General features: G+C 39.2%; 1 protein-coding gene across 1 annotated transcript in view; it reads left to right on the top strand.

The window, feature by feature from the left end:
• Positions 1-23,482, top strand: part of LOC114253593 (uncharacterized) — a 28,070-nt gene extending 4,588 nt beyond the window's left edge. Inside the window, exon 2 of the mRNA XM_028188529.2 lies at positions 21,431-23,482. Within this exon, the coding sequence (XP_028044330.2) occupies positions 21,447-22,565 (1,119 nt within the window). The 5' untranslated portion in view covers positions 21,431-21,446 and the 3' untranslated portion in view covers positions 22,566-23,482. The remainder of the gene's footprint in view (positions 1-21,430) is intronic.
• Positions 23,483-23,970: the final 488 nt, after the last annotated feature.

Here is a 23,970-nt window from a genome sequence, read left to right as displayed (position 1 = left end):
GAGTATGGAAGGAGAAAACATGTTGCGCCGACCCCAGTGATGATGATTATTGATGGATGAGAGAAGCCGAGAATCGTGCTCAGTGGCGAGCAATTGGAGAGGTCTTCGTCCAGCAGTGGACTGCTGTAGGCTGATCATGATGATTGTTTAGAAGGGTGTACGAGTTCAAGGCCCACCTTGTGACCTGGTGTTGAGTGGCTACCGGAACTCATGGACATCTACGACGTAAACATCGCTATCCACCTTGAGATATGAGTTCTAAGGACTCAATTTATATAGTACAACGGCTGCCCCACCCTTCGAAATGAAACGCATTACTGCTTCACGGCAGAAATAGGCAGGGTGGTAGTACCTACCCATGCGGACTTACAAGACGTCCAACCACCAGTAATTACGCAAATTATAATTTTGCGGTTTTGACTTTTATTACACGATGTTATTCCTTCTCCGTGGAACTAATCGTTAAGTACGTATATTTGATCAGGAAAATCGGTACTCGCCTGCGGGATCCGAACACCATTGCAGCATAGCGCTACCGGGCTTCTTATTCTTTAAGCAACGACGACTTCAATTTCTACTCTGATCTCTTGATAAAGTAGCTATTCTGTTAATTTTTACGGCAGTGGTCCCTTTCGTCAACAGTCATATGTATGAACCTCCAGGTCAAGAGCAACACGGACTTAGACGTCACAAATATTTAATTTTTTCCTATTTATGCGATGAGGTCAGGGCGCCACCCCTCCCATGCGGAGCAGACGACGAGCGTGTCCTCTGCCGTGTCCAAGTCGCAACCATAATGGTGGCACTCTGCCGTCGGCTCGGTTGTGATCCGGTGCAGGAACTCATCGAAACAACCATACCCAGTGAGCACCTGCGTGAGCCGGAAAGTGAGGCGCTCTCTGTCACGATTCACCCAATCCACAAGGACCAGGCGAATCGCCTCGACGGTCCTACGACCAGCTGAAGGATCGGCCAGCCGCATAGTTTTTTTCCTACCTACGCTGAGAGCCGTGACAGGCTATTTCAGCGTAACCTTAACTAGTAGGTGAGCTCACGGGGCTCAAACCTGACGACGTTGCTAACACGAACTCTAGCAAGAGCCGTGCTTCGCAGAATCTATCACCGGATCGGAAACGCGACCCACTGAAAAGATCCGGCGAGAAACTCAGTGGGCTGTGTCTGCGGGTAATTAACCCGCAGACACAACCACAGACGCAACACTCGTCAAGCCCTTCGTCGCAAGCGACGGGTTCGACGAGAACGATGACCGGAGCTTGAGGTACGTAAAAGCACCGTTAGTGGATCGGGAGGATCTGAAATAACCAACCGCGTGGACAACAAGGACTAGATATGAAAAAAAAGTTATGTTAAGAAAATTCCGTGTGCTAAATTATTTATTAAATATATTAATCTTTAGGACTCGATCAAGTAAAATGCAATTGAATCATAGAAATTAGCTCAGAATCGACTATAACTACAAATAATAAAGACGCAAATTAATGACCTCATCAGAATTTCGATGTACAGTGACAAAATAGATATTTATGAATTTTTTGATTTGATTTCTTATAGAAATCTTTTATACGTGCTTATATAAAACTTGTAGCACAGTTGCTACAACAGAACAGAGTAGATACGTACTGAATCGCTGTATGATATATACACAGAATACAGATGTCTGAATGGCATTATCAACATTTTCATGATAACTTCGCATATTATACATAATACATAAACAACTCCAGACCTACAACATTTGGACTGTCGGTCCACAGAGCAATCTCACCCGCTCGATGAAAGATCATCATTAATTACAATAATAGTATAAACCTTCTTTTTTATTTTTTATTTTTACGTAGGTATAGTAAAAATCATTACACCTGTTTCTTTTCTTTTTATATATATGTATAATATTCGCTTAACTATTTTGATTTACTCGTATATTCAGCACCGTTATTACTAGTTTTAACTTTACTCTTGTAAAAAAACTCTCCACGAGACAGGCAGTGCTTAGTGTTGGAGAGTTTTTAGCAAACTGTTATGTGGAAATGTTTTCAAGTTTAATAAATAAAATATAATTAATATAAAAAAAAAAATTAAGACTTAAAAAATAACCAATAAACTTTAATAAATTTTGACACGTAGCAAAAAAAATATGCCTGTAACTCTATAAATATTCACACTTTAACTCGTTCAAAACGATTTAAATCTCTTCGAATGAATCTCTTCATGCATATATTAACTGTACCCTTTCAATTTTCTCACAAAAGAGTGGGTGTCATGATCCGGTAACTACGCACATACATTGAGGTGCATTTTCACGCGTTTAGTTAATTTGTGTCACCCTCGTTCACACCTGGTCGCACGGGTCAGGTGTCGATTCCCTTTCAGAGAACGGGAGGGATAGAGGACGGATTTTAATCTCTCTCTCTCTCTCTCTCTCTCTCTCTCTCTCTCTCTTTCTCTCCCTCTATCTCTTCAAAAAGAATTTTCTTTTTTTTCTTTTTTAATTAGTATAAATCGAATTACGTCACGCACGAATGAAACGATTTAGCGGTTTTTTTTTAAATATATTTCGAATGAATTAGAAAGGGTTGATACAATTGTTTGATAATTTAAATAGAATTATGTCTTATGCTGAAGAACTGAAGCAGTATGGTTATGTACTTCTTCGCTTCTGCCTCTGAGTCGATATCTTCGTTTTTGAAGATCAGATCAAGTTTCAAGCCTGTTTTCTGACCGCTCATTGCAAAATCCTTTTTTATCAGTGAGGGACGCTGTCAATTTTGATCAACGCGAGGGTCATCGACCACGTGATCTTCTACTATCAGCTTTTCGAGGTTGCGGGATTTCATACGCCCTAGGAACAGTATTTAGGCAACCCATTTGTTCTTCGGATCTTTTTGATAATGGACAAGCTTATTCGGCGGGCGGACGCGATGCGCGAAATACGTACTTAACAAATGTTCACAATTGACTTCCACGATGAAGGAATAACGTCGTTTAATAAAAATAAAACCCGTAAAATTATAATTTGCGTAATTACTGGTGGTAGGACCTCTTGTGAGTCCGTACAGGTAGGTACCACCACTCCGTCTATTTCTGCCGTGAAGCAGTAATGCGTTTCGGTTTGAAGGGTGTGGTTGTAACTTTATTGAGACCTTTGATAGATGTAGAATAGACGTGTAGATGTCTATGGACTCTGGTAACAACTTAAGACGAGGCGGGCTCGTAAGCTCGCTCACCCATCTAAGCGATAAAAAAGATTAGATTTTTTGAGCTTGAGCATATGAGTTGAGATAGAAATTCAGAAGTAAGGGTCGCGCGTTTTTTTTTTTATTGCTTAGATGGGTGGACGATCTCACAGCCCACCTGGTGTTAAGCGGTTACTGTCGCCCATAGACATCTACAACGTAAATGCGCCACCCACTTTAAGATATGAGTTCTAAAGTCTCAAGTATAGTTACAACGGCTGCCCCACCCTTCAAACCGAAACGCATTACTGCTTTACGGCAGAAATAGGCAGGGTGGTGGTACCTACTCGTGCGGACTCACAAGAGGTCCTACCACCAATAAATTTAGTAAGTATTTATTAAGTATTAGGCAAGCATTATATTTATTAAGTAAGTATTTCTAAAACTAAGTTTACCGGGGCAACCGTCGCGTCGTTACGCTCAATCAAGCGCGTGCCCTCCCTATGAACTCGTAGGGCGGAGTCATTGAGGGTAAATCACACAAGCTACCCGAGAAATTCTTCACGGATTTATTGCTAAATTGGCTATTATTATGTCTTTATTGGGGCAGCGTATTTATTAGTTCGAAGATTACAAATGTGTTTGTGTCGGTGTTTCGGGAGCTGAGATCCAGCTATGTTATCTATATAGGTATTAGTACGTGAAGCAAAAACTTTGTATCCCTTTTTACAAAAATAGCGCGGACGAAGGAGTATGAAATTTCCTATACTTATAGAGAATAAATATAGAGAAGAAGTGCAGAATGCTAATTATTTTTTCTAACTATGCATAAAAAATACATTAAATCAATAAAAAAAAGGATTACACACACTACAATGTATTTGACACAACACATACATAAAAATATATATACTCTATGTTTATTGTCAATTGTCAAACTTTTGTTATTCTTTAAAGTCTGTGGTAAAATTGAGAATAGATTAATAATTGTTTGTCTCTAATATTATTTATCTATAGTGCTGTTTTGGCGAAATTTGTGATTATATTATAAAAGCATAATTGTGTGGACTTTTTGGCGGGAACGCGAGGAGTGAAGTTGTTTGATTTGTTTTATTTTGTCTATTTAGTGTTTCTTCAGGTTTGAATGTGAAATAATGGTGGTTGATTAACTGTTTAATATCTGTAAAAGTGCACAAATGTGGGAATATAAAACAAAACCGCTGGACGTAACTTCTCAGGATCCTCCAAAAAGTCCACTGAAAAAATCTCAGTAAATGACCACCATTTCATTGAGATTATATTTCATCCCATCATATTATCTCATCTCATTTCATTTAATTTCATCCCAGTTGATTAATGTCTCAAATTAATGATCTTCATTTCATTCCATATTACCATTATTCATAAAAATAAGAATATAAATTAAAATAAGATATGACCTAAAGGTATTAGTTACCAGGTCATAAAATTCCTTAAGAAATAAGTATAATTGTGTTTGACAATAGAACCATAATAATGTTCAAACTTATAATTTTAATTAATTATAGTCGAATTTCGACTACTGCGGGATCACTAGTCTAGTTTTAAATTTTACCTAAGTAACTCGTCCATGGAAAGAGGATATCGAAAACTGTAGAGTATTTGTAACTATTGAAAATACTTTTATTTTATTTTATTTTTATTGCCCTTGTAGGCAGACGAGCACACGGCCCACCTGATGGTGAGTGGTTACCGTCGCCCATGGACTTCAGGAATGCCAGGGGCAGAACCAAGCCGCTGCCTACCGCTTAATACTCTCCACAAGCCTCGTTTGAAGAAGCTTACCTTGAATGAGCTTGAACCTTAAATGCAAAATTCAATCGTATGTTTTATTTAAAACTTTAAGCCCTTTTAATCTAACCTAACCTTAAACTACTGTAATTTGGTACCAGTCAAATAAGATTAATCACCGAACTTCAAAATTCCTCTAACTTAAATATAAATGACAGTTAAAAAAACCTTTATGAAAACTTGTGGCGTTATGAGCCTCAATTCTATAGATTGATATTAATATACAATAATTATAATAGTACATTAACCCTTTGGGCGCGAACCGTCGATAAATCGACCCTCTATTAATGCGTATAAAGTGCGAAGCGTCGGAATACCGATTATTGCGCAGTCGGATTACTAACTATTAGATATCCACCTGTACGGACGCGTCTTAGCGTAGCACTGCTCTTGCTACGGTTAGTGTTAGCAATGTCGTCAGGTTTGAGCCCCGTGACCTCACCTACTAGGTAAGACTACGCTGAAATGGTCTCTCAAGACTATCGGATTAGGTAAGAAAAAAACCGCATGTATAGCCCTTTAATAAGTTAATAACATTTATAAATAACAATTTAAAATTAATTTGCTGCGAATTATAGCATTGATTTTTGTATTTCTTTTTAAGTACCTAAATGTTTTTTAAAAGGTACATTTATTGTAAAATTTGTGAAAATCAGCTCAGCACTAAAAATGTTAATGCCGGAACGCGAGCACGATCGTATACTAACCGTAGGGTATAAATGCATCAGTCGCCGCCAGATAACAAAACGTCAGTCTAAAAATTCACACAGAAAATAGTGTAGGATGGAATGTGGAAAAATTAAAAATCAAAACCTAAGGGAATTAATATAATTTACCGCCTCACAGTTTTAATTGCGTTGTTTGCAACCCCAAAAACTTATTCGATAAATTAATAAAAACAATCTAAACCCATTTTCAAGTTTTTCTGAACACGGTATAAAAGATAAAAATACACAACCTAACTAATCTCATTTCAGTTAACCATAGTTAAACTTAACAAAAAATAAAGCAATAAGCACATTCGTCAAATCGAAATGTTTAACTAATATTAAAATCAGAAATATCAGTTGTTTGTTTCTATCGAAAACTGAAGTCGGATTTCGGCTTTAAATAATGACGTCAAATATTTGCAGAGTCCCGGCTATATTGGTTGTATTCCCTGGGGCCGGGGTCACAATTACTACGGTGTTGACGCACGCTCGTCCATTACCCGACCCACCGCGTAATTCCAAATCACTCAATATTTGTCAAACAGATCGTTGTGATGTTGGCTAGTCGTATTAATTGCAATGTTACCCATATAAGGTTCGAAGGTTCAATGTATAACACTAGATTATACATTGGCTAGAAGACCGCCCCAATCAAAAATTATGATCGGTTTTGGCTTTATTTGTCATAAATATTAATTTTGTATGAATATATTTTTTTCCGAAACTATTTATTACATGATTTTATAATGACTAATAAATACAATTAATTTGATAACGTGTTTTGATTCTGTGTACACAGAAAAAATTTTTTTTTGTTTTTGGTAGATATACTTACTTATATTGGAACCACTCATTTTGACTGGTGTGATTTTCTATACTATCGATAGATTTTTGTTTTGATATAATATATTCTATAACTTTTTGTGGAAACTCCTTTTTACCAATAAAATAACAAATGTGTTCTTGTATGCCAGCGACAGATCTTCAAGTAAAGTAAGTAAGTGTATACATTCTATTAGGTAAAATGTTTCTAGGAAACTTCCCTTTTACCGGAGAATATCGCTATACCGTGAATTCGGTAGAAAAATGCTATAAATTGCCATTAGTTAGTTCAATTCAGTTCAGAGTGATATTTAACTAGTAGGTAAGTGTTAGTAGAGGTTTGATATCTGTGGTTCTTTTTTTTCATAGTTCGATGTTTGTACTGCCCTTAAAACACGAGAAATTAAATTTATGTAATAACGATTTGCTTTTGTTATTTCCGTCGTGTAATATTATGATTGGGTATTTACAGAAAAAATATAGGTAGGTATTCCTAGTGCAGTCCTTGCTTTACGGGAAAATATTTTAAAATAAAAAGGTCATTATTTTCTATACAGACATTTTTAATCAATACTAGTTTTAGATCCGTTTCAAGATTCTAACAGAGATATTCGATGAAGATTCTACTAATTCAGAATTCTGCATACCTCTAAAAGTTATGGCGAAGTTTCCGAGAGTCCACGTGTAGGGTAAATACTTGCAAGAATCTTCAAGTTACAATATTTCAGCTATATACCTAGAGTTAAGATTAATGCTGTAATTGTTGAAATTGTATTATACAGGTCCGCCCGCCTATTATAATACGATATTTTACAACACAGCTCTAATCTAAAACGAAAAGAAAAATTTCCTATAACCCGTTATAACACGGTACTTCTACAACACGATAACAAGATTTTTGTTTAAAATTATCTAGAAAATTATATTATGAAGTATAAACACACAATATATGGGCCGAAATTTATATAGCCGAAATTTAACTGCTTGTCTTTTGTGTATAAATGGGTAAAAAAATAAGGCATAGTTGAGATGGTTCGTTCAGAAAAATTACTCTTCTATTTTCTACTGGCTTCTATTTTCATATAACACGGTCTCGCACAAACAAGAGACTTTTGGGAACGTACCTACCATGTTATATAGAAAAGTTACATATACTATATTTTCTTGACCTTTTATTTATCTGTGGTCACTAAAGTTCGACAATCTTTTGAACTGCAGATCGGAAAATTAGTAAAAAAAAAGAACTAGACAAATAACTAAACCATAGTCCAATTTATTTCGAATCGATCAAGTCGTTGACGTCACTAAACGTCACCGCGTTGACATCTGTCAGCTCAAGACGCCATTACAGTCCTATTTTGGCGCGAGTCGAATTCGAATGAAATGATTAGTGTTCCCGACACCCATCACCGGTAATCCGTAAATGATGTATCGCTGTCCCTGTCTGACATCCTGTATATTGTATCGGTGTCCCGCTCTCATCCGTATAAAGGAGCGAAGCCGCAAAGATCATTACTTTCGACCGGTTTATTGAGACCCTTGCGTTAAGTGAATGCTTAGGACAGGAAGGATAAGTAAGGACTTTGATCTTGGATTTATCACGGAAAATATTCCATATTAAAGTATTAAACCTCAGATTTAAATCTGAGGTTTAATACTTAAGAGCAAACCTTGTTTGTTGTCATAGACAATGCTGCCATAGGTTATATAAAGCATGTAATAAAAAATAAAAAGATAATGGAGAACTTGAAATTAACTAGCTCTGAACGGATTTAATAAACTGCAATAAGCTTTCCAATAACATATTCTAAATCTGGTAAATTACTGGTGGTAGGACCTCGTGTGAGTCCGCACGGGTAGGTACCACCACCCTGCCTATTTCTGCCGTGAAGCAGTAATGCGTTTCGGTTTGAAGGGTGGGGCAGCCGTTGTAACTATACTGAGACCTTAGAACTTATATCTCAAGGTGGGTGGCGCGTTTACGTTGTAGATGTCTATGGGCTTCAGTAACCACTTAACACCAGGTGGGCTGTGAGATCGTCCACCCATCTAAGCAATAAAAAAAATCGGTTTAGGAATAAAAAAGAAAGCAACCACGACTGGAATAACCGATATTAGAGTTGAAAACCAAATGATTGAAACTCTTTGAATTCGACTTTTGAAAATGACAATTACGCAGCCACACTCTAATGTCAAACATTCGAAAAATAAAGGTCTCGTTCCACTGGTCCACATTAACGCGCCGACGAAACGCCGGTTCGCTTGTTTATTGTGGAAACGCGTGTTGGGCCGCGTAATTGGAAAGTTATATTGAAACGCGGAAATCGTTTATCGTCCTATCATCACACAAGCTCAGATTATGAATTGCTCGTGACATCTGCGTTAAATGTGTTTTGTGCGGCTAGCGAGTCGCTTATTGTTTTAGCTTTTAAAATGAGGATTATTGTGAAGGCGTCTTAAGTGATATCTTATTAGATATCTTTGCTCAGAAATTGTCGTAAGTTCCAGTGTTACCTATATTAGGAACTTGAGCCGTGATTACGAAAGGAAAAATTTCTTACATCTTCGTTAGCGTGTTTGGGCGAACTCTCTACCTAGTATTGAATGGCAACACTTTAACGTTAACGTGGTAGGAGCTCTTGTGAGTCCGCGCGAGTAGGTACCACTACCCTGCCTATTTTTACCGTAAAGCAGTAATGCGTTTCGGTTTGAAGGGTGGGGCCGTTGTAACTATACTTGAGACCTTAGAACTTATATCTCAAGGTGGGTGGCGCATTTACGTCGTAAATGTCTATGGGCTCCAGTAACCACTTAACACCAGGTGAGCTGTGAGCTCGTCCAACCATATAAGCAATAAATAAAAAATATAACCCAAGAAAACATTCAGAACGACAAACTTTTTATTGCTTATTTAAATTTTGACACCAATTTCCAGACCAACGATTCGGGACGGCTCTGACGTTGGTCGTGAAGCAAATTGCGTTTGACATTAAGTGGGATAGAGGCCCTTACGTTGCGAAATTTATTAATTTCTAGTTTTTAAATAAGTTGTATTAATAATATACCCTCGCTAAACGAGTAGAGGGGACTTACGCGATTTAAACCCTTTTATATCGACTAAAGACTCGGATTTAATGATATTTGTGTTCGCTCCGAAACCTTTTCAAGAAAGGTTTATAATATTAATATGTATTTAACCTCAACAGTCAAGTTTTTTATTCATCAATTTAGGTATTGCTTTTATGTGGTAATTAAATAATAATAATTACTTTAAACCTAGTAGCTCTTTCAAAGGCTGACAACATAAATTATAATGTTAATTTCCATTTGTATTTGTACTGTACCTTTAAGAGAGAAATAAATAAATAATTATTATTAATTAATCTAGCATCTTAAAGATGCTAGATTAATTAATAATAAATTTTTTTATTTGCTTAATTTGCTTAATTTGCTAAGTTGCATATGAGTCGACTATTATCAAAGCCGGCAATGTGACTTTTGGACAATTATTGGTAAATCAGAAAAACGAATTATTGACTTTGTATTCCATTGGCAGTCACAAAACTCTTCTGAACGACATCTTGGATAAATAACAGGTTAAGTATTAACCTTTATTTAATGCAGGTTTTGAACCGTATTCTTTGAAGGAGACGATTATATTCAAATCAATCTGTATGGACATATCAATAATATTTTTTTATCCAAATGCACAGATTGCCACCTTTGATAATAGACGACTCATATAAAGATATGCAACTTAGCAAATTAAAAAGATCAGGTATTCAAAATCCTATATTTGTGTTATTGTAGTTTCTCCCTCACACATGCATTTATTTGATGTCAATTATCAATGAATATAATTGCTAAATAAATAAATAAACATTACAATTTAATGAACTCTAATTATTAGTTTTAACTTAAATGTTTATTTCGATTCTATTAATTATAACTGTTAATTATTTGTCTTACATTGTGAGATCGGTGTCATTTATATTATCAGTAATTCTTATATTAGATTGCCCTTTGTAATATCTTTATAATTTACGTAACTTTCTGTTTCTGCTTACGATACTTCTTTTCTGCTTCTTATTTCTGAATGTCCCTTCATCTTTTCCCTTCATGAGGGTACAGCATATTGACATTTCTGCACCATTTTTTCTACCACGTTACTGATAATTTGGCTTGTCCATTTCGAGCTGTCATGTAACTATACTGAGACCTTAGAACTTGTATCTCGAGGTGGGCGGCGCATTTACGTTGTAGATGTCTATGGGCTCCAGTAACCACTTAACACCAGGTGGGCTGTGAGCTCGTCCACACATCTGAGCAATAAAAAAAAGAGCTTTGTTAACTCTATAATTTAAATTAATTATTCTAGTCTTTTGACTTATCTGTTAAGATTAATCTTATCTTACAATCTGCTGTTCAAAATGCTCCTGTCCATGAATTCGAGCAGAGGTATATGTAATTACAATAAAAAAAACAATGAAGCGCTAACAGTTCATAACAGCGCTGTTTTTATTTCGTGGAAAGAAGAGCTCAACGAGATAGATTGAATCCCACCCGCGTCAGTTCTCCGTAACACCAGTAAATGATAGTTTAAAATCACAATAAGCTTTTGTGTTACACAGAAAAAGCCGTTTCCAATTCTCCGTTGAGAAATCCTTTGTCGCCTTTCACGTCAGTAGTGTTAGCATCATCACCGTCATCATCGTCATCATCAGCTCACAGTCTTCTACTGCGGGACACAAGCCTCTCCCAATCCACACAATTCTAACATAGCGCATTAAAATATAGATAGACAGAGACAACTGCTCCATGGCAAACCAGAGGGCCGCACAAGTCGTGGCAGACCCAAACTCCGATGGTTGGATGGCGTGGAGCGCGACCTCAAAGTTATTAGTGTCAGGAACTGGAAGGAGACAGTCCTAAACAGAGCAGTCTGGAGAGACATACTGGCTGGCCAGGTTAAGGCCCACCCTGGGCTGTAAGGCCTAAGATTATGCATTAAAATATTATATTAACGCACGTATCAACTAAAAATCTGTTCATCGAGAAACTTATTTTCGAATTAAAATCCTCAAGATTACGAAAGCGTTACTTAAGTATAAAAGCAAGCGTCGCAAAGATTTTATTTTTCTCGAAATCACAAATAAAACCTGGATACACACTCCGGTGGCTAACAACCGATTATGACACTACAAATAAGCCATAATCTCCAAATAATCGCTTTGACGGGCCCTATTGTCTGCGAACTTCACTGCAAAGCACTGTTTTTGTCGCAAAGCACCGGGTCGCCCGGTTCCGACGGAAGTGAGTCGGCGGCTTTATATTTTTTTGCGGTCGTTTTTTTTTTATTCGCATTTAAAGAAGGCGTGTGTCACTTTCGATTTAAAATGTAATTTTGGAGTTATTGAAATTTGTATACACGGTCGGCTATTTAGATTACGATTGGTATTTAAACGATTCCAGCGGAGACATTATCCCACAATCTTGTCAATGGTGGGCGCTTGAATTAAAATGTTTTCCGATGAGGTAAGCTCGAATAAATTTACATTTACTTTCATTTGATTCATTTACCAAGTTATTTTTGACCAAGGGACGGCTTCGAGAGGGTTGGTGGTCGTGGCACCGACGACCGCCGATCCGGCGTCCCGAGGGGGAGAGTGATGGGAGAGATGTGCTCCGCACTAAACGCTTCACTTTCCCCCTTTGCCTTTTCATGAGTTCTGTCTCATGCGAGGTTTGGATGCTGGTTGTTGAGCGACAGGAGGTTTTAGTGGGTTCAACTCCGACATGCCCCGCCCTCCATCCCCAGTGGAGGGCGGAAATCCGGTGATTTCCTCCTAACAAAAAAAAGGGACGGCTTACCATTTCGTGTTTTAACTATTCCTAAGTCTAATATGATGTACCGATCAAGTCACTCACAAGTCGCCCACCGAGTTTCTTGCCAGATATTTTCACTGAGTCGCGATTTCGATCCGGTAGTAGATTCTAAAAAGCACTGCTCTTGCTAGGGCTAGTGTTAGCAAATTCTCTCAGTTTGAGCCCGTGAGCTCACCTACCCATCAGAATGTAGCCGGAATAGCCCTCTAGTATACCAGCGAATAGGTAGGGAAAAAAGAGCTGGCCGTTACTTGCATGAGTGTACCAGGCTCACCACAAACCGGACTAGTACTTCCATTTGACTCCATACAGAAGAGGGCTGTTCGGATTATCGATAATCCCATTCTCACGGATCGTTTGCAACCTCTGGCTCTGCGGAGGGACTTCGGTTCTCTCTGTATTTTGTACCCTATGTTCCATGGGGAGTGCTTTGAGGAATGGTTTGAAATGATACCGCACGCATCGCACCGCCCGCCACCAGAGTAGAGTTCATCCATACTACCTGGAGCCATTGCGTTCATCCACATTGCGTTTCCAGAGATGTTTTTTGCCACGTACCATCCGGCTTTGGAATGAGCTCCCCTCCACGGTGTTTCCCGAGCGCTATGACATATCCTTCTTCAAACGAGGCTTGTGAAGAGTACTTAACGGTGGGCAGCAGTCTGCCCCTGGCATTACTGAAGTCCATGGGCGACGGTAACCACTCACCATCAGGTGGGCCGTATGCTCGTCTGCCTACAAGAGCAATAAAAAAAAGACGTGGCGATTGCTCGTGACGCGCACAACATCTGCCCACAGCAATGATACTGACTGACGACCACGACCATTCCGAGTAATACAACAAAGAAAAGAAAAAAGTCTTATTCTGGTGTAGCCACTCAATTTTTGAAGCAGTCTCTGTTGATTAGAACAGTCATATCCTTACGATAGAAGAGCCAAGCTCCCGTCGTTAGATGCTAAAGAAAAACCACGCTAATTTTCTTAATGCATTTCCACACAAAAGAGACCGGACTAGTTACGTAGCTCTCCGCGTTTATCATAAAAGGACTTCTTTGTGTACTTATCGCCTTCGATATCATAATTAAGCTCTCGGATCGCGGTTTATCGGACGATCTTTTATCAGTTTCCGTTCAAACCCTCGACAGCACTAGATCAGATGAGTTGATAAGGCACAGTGGCCGTGAATTGCTTACGTCGGCTATTCTATCTTCATATCTAGATTTTCTTACACTTATTTTATACGTACAAAATTATGAATGAATATCTATACTAATATTATAAAGCTGAAGAGTTTGTTTGTTTGCTAGAACGCGCTAATCACAGGAACTACTGGTCTGATTTGAAAAATTCTTTCAGTGTTAGATAGCCTATTCATTCACAATTCATATTTTGCCTGTTAAAAAATGGCTGTTTTAAAGTCGCAGTGGCCTAAAGGATAAGACGTCCGGTGCATTCGTATCTAGCAATGCACTGGTGTTCGAATTCCACAGCCGGGTACCAATTTTCCTAATGAAATACGTACTCAATAATGTTCACGTTTGACTTCCACTGTGAAGAAATAACATTTGTAATGTTATTTCACCAGTATTTACGTAAAATTATAATTTGCGTAATTACTGGTGGTAGGACCTCTTGTGAGTCCGCACGGGTAGGTACCACCACCAGCTTTCTTATTTCTGCCGTGAAACACTAATGCGTTTCGGTTTGAAGGGTGGGGCAACCGTTGTAACTATACTGAGAATTAGAACTCATATCTCAAGGTGGGTGGTGGCATTTACGCTGTAGATGTATATGGACTCCGGTAACCACTTAACACCAGATGGGTCGTGAGCTCGTCCACCCAGTTGAAATAGCCCCTTAGGCTAAAAGGTAAAAAAAAAAGTCACTAATTATAGAACTGTTCTAATACATTTTAAAAATATTAATCGAACTCCAGTGCTCTCAAGGGAATATATTTAAAAAAAAATATTACTTATTGTTTCCATAAACAATAAACGCTCTTAACTAACGGTCGCTTTTGTTGTTAAGCCCGTACAAAACACACTTATAAACAATAGTTCCGTGTTGTTTGTTGTCGGGAAAACATTGTATTGTTATTCGAGTTGAGATTTAAGTGCTATCGGACATCTTTATAATTGTTTTAATAATATTTAAACTAAACTAGAACTAGATCAAAAGCGCTAATTACTTTTAGCGGGGCATACGGAATATTGATTGTAAGTGACGGGTTTTTATTGCTGTATTTAGGCACACGACTTATTAAGTGCTTAGTAGTCATAAAAAATTTAAGATACCACGTGAATACGCAACACCTCAATTCTCAACCTTCAAATCGCACGACAACTGCGCGATATAAATAGGATTTCTTTCAGCTATAAAGTTTGCATTACATCGACGATTAACACATCCATACGGATATATTAGATCCAATAACTCTTGCATTAGATGCCTTCAGCTCTAACACTAGGAGCCGACTTAGGGACCCCTTGTAACCGTACTCGTCGAACTCGACAAAGAGTTCGATGTGCAACCTAATCCATGCATCAGCCCGCTGAGTTTCTCGCCGGATCTTCTCAGCGGGTCGCGATTCGGATCCGGTAGTAGATTCATTCAGGAAACAGCTGTTCTTGAGTTGTTAGGTCTCCTTCGGAGGCGCTCGGGCAGCTGTTAGCAAATCCCACCCCTCCTGGCTCAGCTTTTGTTCGCCCACCTGTCCTGCTAAAACTAGAAAGGCGTCTTCAGCAATACTTCAATCATAAAAATAAAATACGACGATGTTTTTGACTAGCGAACTAACCCATAGACACAATCCGCTAAGTTTCTCGGTGGATCTTCTCAGTGGGTTGCGATTCCGATCCGGTGGTAGATTCTGCGAAACTTAGCGAAGGTTAATGTTAACAAATTCTTTCAGATTGAGCCCGTGAGCTCACCTACCCATCAGGACGTAGATGTAATGCCGCCTTAGGCTACCAGCAAATAGGTGAGGAAAAAAATCTCCACTGTAAAGATCTTCTTGACATTTGCATTTGAACATTTTTTGAGTAATAAAATCCTATACAAGCAATTTTATTATAAATTAGGCTGCCGGCTAGTATACGGCCCAAGTCTATCGAGAAACTTGTTGTTCAGGATAGGGTCAACGGTAAAAGACCTCATGGATGAAGACCCATGCGCTGGCATGATCAAGTGAAAGTCCTTACCAAAACCCCACTTAACGAATGCGTGCGCCAAACCTCCGTTAGTGAACTATGGAGAACAGCTATCAAGGCCATAATAAATAAGGATTTCACATGACTACGACTGCTCTGCCAAGAGTAACTATGATGAGGAGTACGCCCTAAGAGAAAAGAGTCAATAACCCATTTATTTACTTAAAAATATATGTAAGGTCGACTATATTGAAGTAGACGTGGCCTAAAGGATAAGACGTCCGTCCGGTGCATTCGTGTGAGCGATGCACCTGTGTTCGAATTCCGCAGGCGGGTACCAATTTTCCTAATGAAATACGTACTCAACAAATGTTCACGATTGACTTCCACGGTGAAGGAATAACATCGTGAAATCACACCCGCAAAATTATAATTTGCGTAATTACTGGTGGTAGGACCTCTTGTGAGTCCGCGCGGGTAGGTACAACCGCCCCGCCTATTTCTGCCGTGAAGCAGTAAAGCGTTTGAAGGGTGGGGCACCCGTTGTAACTATACTGAGACCTTAGAACTTATATCTTAAGGTGTGTGGCGCATATACGTTGTAGATGTCTATGGGTTCCAGTAACCACTTAACACCAGGTGGGCTGTGAGCTCGTCCACACATCTAGGCAATAAAAAAAATAAAAAAAGAAGTGCTTATCTGAAGAACATTAATGTATTTGTGTGCGAGAGACACACTGAGATGTACTCGCTATTACCTTAAGCACGTTTTAAATTGTTTTCATAGAAATGTGTGCGTAGAAATTTTCGGCAACTATTTTGAGAAAGGAGTAAAAGCGGATTTTCGAAAAATATAATTCATGCATTCACAGCCCTATTAGGGAGAACAAAGAGTGTTAAACAATGCCGGGTCGAATGTACCGAACATATTTCGCGGGTTAACTCAGTGAACGTTACGCTTGCGTTAATTGCCGGGATACGTTCAACCCTCCGACGTGTGGTACTTTAGTCCCCTAGGATCGGAACTTATTTGTTTTGCTGATTAGAAAAACTCAAAGGATTCGCCTTGAGTTAATTAGATTTTACATAACCACTTCTAATGGTAGTTCAATTATTTTCGATTAGCGCCATCTTTTTTTATGATTGAAGGATTACTGGTGACCCGGAGGCCTTTCCAGTTTCACCAGGACAGGTGGGCGAGCAAAAGCTCAGCCAGGAGGGGTGGGATTTGCTAACAGCTGCCCTAGCGCCTTCGAAGGAGACGTAACAATTCAAGAGCAACTGCTTCGCGAATGAATCTACTACCGGATCGGAATCGCGACCCGCTGAGAAGATCCGGCGAGAAATTCAGCGGGCTGATGCATGGGCTAGGTTGCACGTCGACCTCTTTATCGAGTAGCGCCATCTCTGTTTTGTGGAACTGATCGACATTATTTTCGAACGATTAGAAGACTGTATTTTTGAGTTTTTCTCGGTGAATCGCAATTCCAATCCGGTGGTAGATTCTGCGATGCACTGCCCTTGCTCGGGCTAGTATTAGCAAATTCTCTCAGGTTGAGCTTGTGAGCTCACCTATCCTTCCGTTTGTGACATTTAGTTCTTTGGTGTATGGATTATTCGGAACCAATTGCCTAATTGGCAACACTACAAATTAGTATGCTGAAAAATCCCACCCCTCCTGGCCAAATTCAAAGATTGATGTCTTCTTTGGTCCGGTAGTATTTCATTAATGAGAAAGGGAAAGGAGAGAATATAATTCATTGCACACCAAAGCACATTTAACATTCAAAACGTTAACAGGTAGCCTCAGACAGGTATAATTGTAAAATAGGCGATCTTCTACCCAAAAGCGATCTCTAATATTATATTATAAATAATCAAAAGTCATATTGATTTTCAAGAAGATATGAAGGAAATCTATAATAGAATCATAAAATTATAAATATATAAATCGCGGATGTCTCAATTGGTAGTTATTATAAAAAAGTGTTTTTGCACCACACAATACACAAGGAGTTTTTCAAAACGATTCTCAAACAAAAGTCGCTAAGATTTACGCAAACCAAAAAAGGGTTCCGACCACCGCAGGGGTGCTATGAAATGAGAAGTAGGGAAACATTGCCTTGTACTCCACCTACTAAGTATATATTCTAAAAGTAGTTGTAATTGTGTTTACAATTTGCGAAAATCGAAAATCTTACATGTCTCGTATATTAATTAATCTTATACAGCTGATCGTTTTTTTACATTGGCTTTGACCAATAGAGCCATGCAGGCTATATTGTAGACTAGCGACCCCCCCCTCGCTTCGTAAACATTAAATTTTATTATTGAATAGCTGAGTCCCGCGATGTTACCCGCGGGTATTGTCGTACCGTGGGTGATGCCGCGGGGCGAAGCTAGTCTAAAAAAAGTAAACTATGTTTAAACGTATACCTAACGAACTTTTTTTTTTTTTTTTTTCCTACCTAAGCTGAGAGCCTTGAGAGGCTATATCAGCGTAACCCTAACTTTAGTAGGTGAGCTCACGGGGCTCAAACCTGATGACGTTGCTAACACGAACCCTAGCAAGAGTCGTGCTTCGCAGAATCTACCACCGGATCGGAAACGCGACCCACTGAGAAGATCCGGCGAGAAACTCAGTGGGCTGTGTCTGAGAGTTAATTTACTCGTCGAGCCCTTCGTCGCAAGCGACGATTTCGACGAGAACGGTGACCGGTGCTTGAATTACCTAAAAGCACCGTTAGTGGATCGGGCGGATCCGAGATGACGTGTTTTGGGCGACGTCGACTGCTTTCCATTCTGTCCGCAGGATCGGGAATGTAGTTACCGGCGGCCACGATGAGAGGGTTCTCGTGTCGTGCCGCTTTATCGAAGTGGCGCATGGACGCCGACTGCAGATACTTACTGATGGACTCTAAGTCCAGGTCGTCATGGAGGTCGACGTTCCTGACGAACCACGGGGCTCCGACGGCTATCCTGCAAAAACGGGATTGAATGATTTGAAAGGATTTTAAGTGTATGCGGGCCGCGTGAGCGAACACTACACTTGCATAGGTCATGACGGGGCGTATGCAAGTTTTGTAGAGTGTCACCTTATTTCTAAGGGACATTTTACTTCGCCTACATATCATCGGGTAGAGACGTCCTAGGATGAAGGCGGCACGATCGCGTACCGTCTTGATGTGGGGGCGGAATGTCATCCTACTGTCGAGGGTGACGCCTAAATATTTGACCTTCGGGGCCCACGGTATGGGCTGGTCGAACATCGTGATTGGGCGAAACGAACTAAGCTAACGAAATACAGATTTTTCTTATTCGACCGTGACTGACGGGGCAACGCAAAGCCGCCGTCGCCTGAGACATGTCTTGACGGATCCCCTGGATTCACTCTCGGTGCTTTTAGGTCCCTCAAGCACTGGTCACTGTCCTCGTCGAACTCGTCAATTACGGCGAAGAGTTAGACGAGCAAACTAACCCATAGACACAGCCCACTGAGTTTCTCGCCGGATCTTCTCAGTGGGTCGCGTTTCCGATCTGGTGGTAGGTTCTGCGATGTACGGTTCTTGCTAGGGTTCGTGGGGTTCGTGTTAGCAAAGTCATTGGGTTTGAGCCCCGTGAGCTCACCTACTAGCTCGGTGACGCTCGGTCTCTCTAGACCATCAGCTTAGGTACGGAAAAAAAAGAGAGAGGTGAAAACACGATCGTAATGTCATCGGAGCTCGGCTAACTTCATGCTACGACAGAACCTAGCCGATGAAGGCGCGCATAGACGCCATTTTACATTTTACACCAGCCTTCTTGAAGAGCGGTGCCTCCGTCCTAAGAACTGTCATTCGTTTTCGTTTGCGAAAGTTTACTAAAGATTTCTAAATTGTTCTAAGATAACAAACGTGTTTTGTGTACCTACTCAATATTTCTCTTAACTCGATCACCCTATTTCACCCTATGACGATGATCTTTATAATGCGATTTCTCCAACATAGTTTTTTTTTTCACAGCTCCAATTAACCTTGGTTTGAAAATTCAGTATATAATCTAAATGTAGACGGGTAGACGAAGTGACCTCCTACTTGGTAGTAAATAGACATCTAAACGAAAGTGCCGCTCAGAGTTTCGATAGTTGTAGACAAACAAACAACTGTACCGCTATATATTCTAATTCCGAAGACAAGAGTTTTCATAGTGATAATAGACACTTAATTGGTTTACAAATCGACTACAAATTCATTAACACGTTGACTGCCATGTAGCTCACCGGTGCCTACGCGGTGCACTGAAGTAATTGTACCGATTTCTCTCTTAGATCTTCTTACTAAGGCGCCGGAACACTTAGTAGATTCTAGGAAAGACGAATCCGAAGATACTGAGAATAAATCTATTTCTGAGAGACCTATAAGACTAAAACATACATTAACAAACAAAAGAAGACAAAGTTAGGCAATTCAGAAGCTTAGTAACAGTAGTTAATAAATGTTTATTTTAGTAAAACACATATGATTTGATAGTATTGCTTATAATCTGTGTTAGTAACTTAAAACATTATACATTAATTATCTGACTGTACATATAACTTTTTTTTTTTATTTTCCATAAGTGCCTGCTGCAAAGACTATTAACTAGCAGTCCCTCAATCGATGTAATTATTAAAAATTTTAATTAAATTAATCAGTTAAAACCATTCGGCGTCGTTTGTCTTACGCTATAACCGTGTTCAAACAAGAGAATGCATAAATAAACACCAAAGCAACTTAATTTTAGTTTCAATATTAATTACCAAAGTAAAACTAAAATATTTATACACTAAAATAGTGTGTAACCTAAACAGTATAACAGAGCGTGAGTGAATGTTTAAAAAAAAAAAGCAAAAAAAACGTTCCAAATTCATAACCAGTTTTCGCGGGTATACGCGTTTCCGACATACGACTCCGCCGCGCCATCCAATTTGTTTAAAACGACGCGGAACGTCGCTTTGTTCATCGAAACCGCGACTGTGGGCGTGATGGCACACCCACGCGACGCGACGCGGCCCAACAATACCGCACGAACTCCCCGTAATTGACGCGGCGGGGGTTCGTTAATTCAGAAAACATTCAAAGACGCAGGAGCCGTTCGCGAAAGCTCAATGATTGTTTTGCGGTCGTAATACCGTTTTGTATAAACAAATAATCAGTAAAACGCTAAAAATCGGAACGCTTGGAACTATTAATGTAATGGTAGTAGTAGTAGTTTTATTTTTCCAAATGGAAAGACAAAGGTACCATACCATACAGCCTAATCTTTTATATATATTTTATTTTATGAAATATGATACTATGAAATGAAATGAAGTTGATTAATATATGAAACATGGTATGAAATTATATGAGATGAGATGATATAATATGGGATATTTTTATGGAAAATGATAATAATATGAAGTGAAATGAAAATTAAATGAAGATGATTAATTTGAGACATCAATCAACTGGGATGAAATTAAATGAAATGAGATGAGATGATATGGGATGATAATATAATCTCAGTAAAATGGTGGTTATTTACTGAGATTTTTTCAGTGAACTTTTTCGAGGATCCCGAGGAGCTACGTCCAGCGGCTTTGTTTCATTTTCCCACATTTGTGCACTGTCACAGATATATTAATTTGCTCTTGAGTTGTTAGGTCTTCTTCGGAGGCGCTCGGGCAGTTGTTAGCAAATCCCACCCCTCCTGGCTGAGCCTTTGCTCGCCCTACTGTCCTGGTGAAACTGGAAAGTCCTTCGGGCCACGAGTAATCTTTCAATCATAAAAAAAAAAACAAAAAAAATAATAATTAATGTATGGATTGTTTTGTTCACAGGTAAACAATCGACAAAATGCAGCCGTTCCAGTCAAACGCCCGACCGGAGGGCCCGAGGGAGTCGTCGCCAGAACGAGCCAAATCACCGGACACTCCAACAGCTCCTCCTGTACTTAACTTCTCAATAGCGAGGCTGATGGAGCCGGACAGAAAGAAATCCGTTTCGCCGGAACCAACGCCCCCTTCGAATTTCCTCTCGTACGGCGCACATTTACTGGACTCCGCTTTCAAACAGTACATACCAGCTGCGAGAAGACAGCTCGTTTCGCACTATCCACTCTTGTACTACAGTCCGGACCTGCTATCCTTGACCTACGCGCCACAGTTGCATCTCTCGCGACCTCCGCCCGCCCCGTCTCCAGTGCAGAGACAGCCCAGTCCAAGACCCCCAGCTGCGGACCAAGCCGTCTCCTCGACTACGGGCCCCACTCCGTCGCCGGCAAAGAACAAGAGCTTCGCGTGTGGCGATTGCGGTAAAGTATTCAATGCGCATTACAATCTGACGAGACACATGCCCGTGCACACCGGGGCCAGGCCGTTTGTGTGCAAAATATGCGGAAAAGGTTTCCGTCAAGCTTCGACGCTGTGCCGGCATAAGATAATACACACTTCGGAGAAACCTCACAAATGCCTGACGTGCGGAAAGGCTTTTAATCGCTCATCGACGTTGAATACTCACGCGAGAATACACGCCGGATATAAGCCATTCGTCTGCGAATTCTGCGGCAAGGGATTCCACCAGAAGGGCAACTATAAGAACCACCGTTTGACTCACAGCGGCGAGAAGGCGTACAAATGCAGCATTTGCAACAAAGCTTTCCACCAAATATACAATCTGACGTTTCATATGCACACGCACAACGAACGGAAGCCGTTCACTTGCAGCATCTGCGCTAAGGGCTTCTGCAGGAACTTCGATCTGAAGAAGCACACAAGGAAACTGCATATGGGCGGTTCGAATAATGGAGACTCTTCACTGGACGCGCAGGACGACTCGACACAGGAGACCACTGCTAGCCCCGGCGAGGAACCGAGCAGGATCGCCTTCAGACCGTTCTTAGGGTCTTCGTATTCACGGATCTTGGACCCTGCTCGTATAACGGCGCCTAATGCGTTTTTCTCGAAACTCTTGTGACCGCCGGCTTCGTACTTCGGGCGTTTCAATGAAAATAACAATTGAATTGATCGTGGATTTGATTTAGTTTCGGTAACTGCTGTAATTATCGCTGTGAATATTTGTAATGCTTATATTTAAAAAAAAATGAATTCTATTTTATAATTTTATTCAAATTAGACATATCTACCAATCAAATTAAACGTATTTGATATCTTCATATTTGTAAATATAATAAAGTCATCATTCCGTATGTAAAAATATTGTGTAGATTTTCGTTTTTATTGTAATTATAGTTTAATAGCATCTACTACTTGCAGATAGCGAAGAAATTTATTATAGTGAGTCAAGATAGTCAAGTAATTATTTTCTATAGGGAAATCTACTATGTCATCTATGTACATATATTGACATTGATAAAATGCTTCCCGTTTATTCTGAATTATTCCGAAACAAATCTGAATTGTGGCTTTGATGTTTTTTTTCACTATTACAATACCTACATTTTAAAATTTCACGGTTATTCTACATTATTCATTTATTTAACGGATTCCTACCAACTATTCACATTTCATGAGTAGCCGATATATCGGTGATAAGGTTTAAGAGCACGTTAAATAATAGTGTGTGTAATAAAATACTTGTAACAAAATACGTAATGTTAATACTACATCAAATACTACCTAATATTGTGTAAAAATATTTGTTGGTCAAAAAACGCGTAATTATAAGATGCTCTCTGTAAGTTATTTCTAACTTTCTGATTAATATAGTTAGTTAATTGTAAATAAAATGATAAAATGTATAATATGTGAAAATGCAATATCGAGTGTAATTTAAGAATAAAATATACGTACCTATTCAATCAAAATCATAGCTTTTATTACTTAATAATTTAAAAAAGGCGACTGTAACAATAAAAAACACATCAAACAAATTCATTTTAATTTCCGTAATCCCGAATATAACAATATTAATACTCCATGAAACGACAAAGCGACACTAAAAAGAGACACACATACATTCAAAGGATTTTGCTGTGAGAGAATGAGATAGAACGTGATTATCGATGCCAATAGATACTATAACGTCAAAAACGGCGCCTATCTTGAGACGTGAGGTTATATTATTGAGTATTGCTTGTATAGCAATCCGTCCTTTACACAAGTTTTAATTGAGTCTGAGGGAGGGAAACAATAAAGGGAAGATCTTACACCGAACGGGCAATATAACTAACGGCTCGGTAGATCGGATCTAAATATTGCTCTACAAAAATTTGAATATGGAAACTTATTAGACGTACAAAAATATACTAGTCATCATATGATATTGTAACAAGTATTCACAGTTACATACCTATTTCTAGAGACTAGTAGTAATTGTTTATCGAATCTTTCACATTAAATCAGTTGTCAATAAGTTCTCA

Source organism: Bombyx mandarina, chromosome A1 (genome assembly GCF_030267445.1).
Source record: "Bombyx mandarina strain Sakado chromosome A1, ASM3026744v2".
In the NCBI taxonomy this organism is placed as follows: Eukaryota; Metazoa; Arthropoda; class Insecta; order Lepidoptera; family Bombycidae; genus Bombyx; species Bombyx mandarina.
The sequence above is the reverse complement of the archived record's forward strand: the minus strand, read 5'-3'. Positions and strand labels throughout refer to the sequence as shown.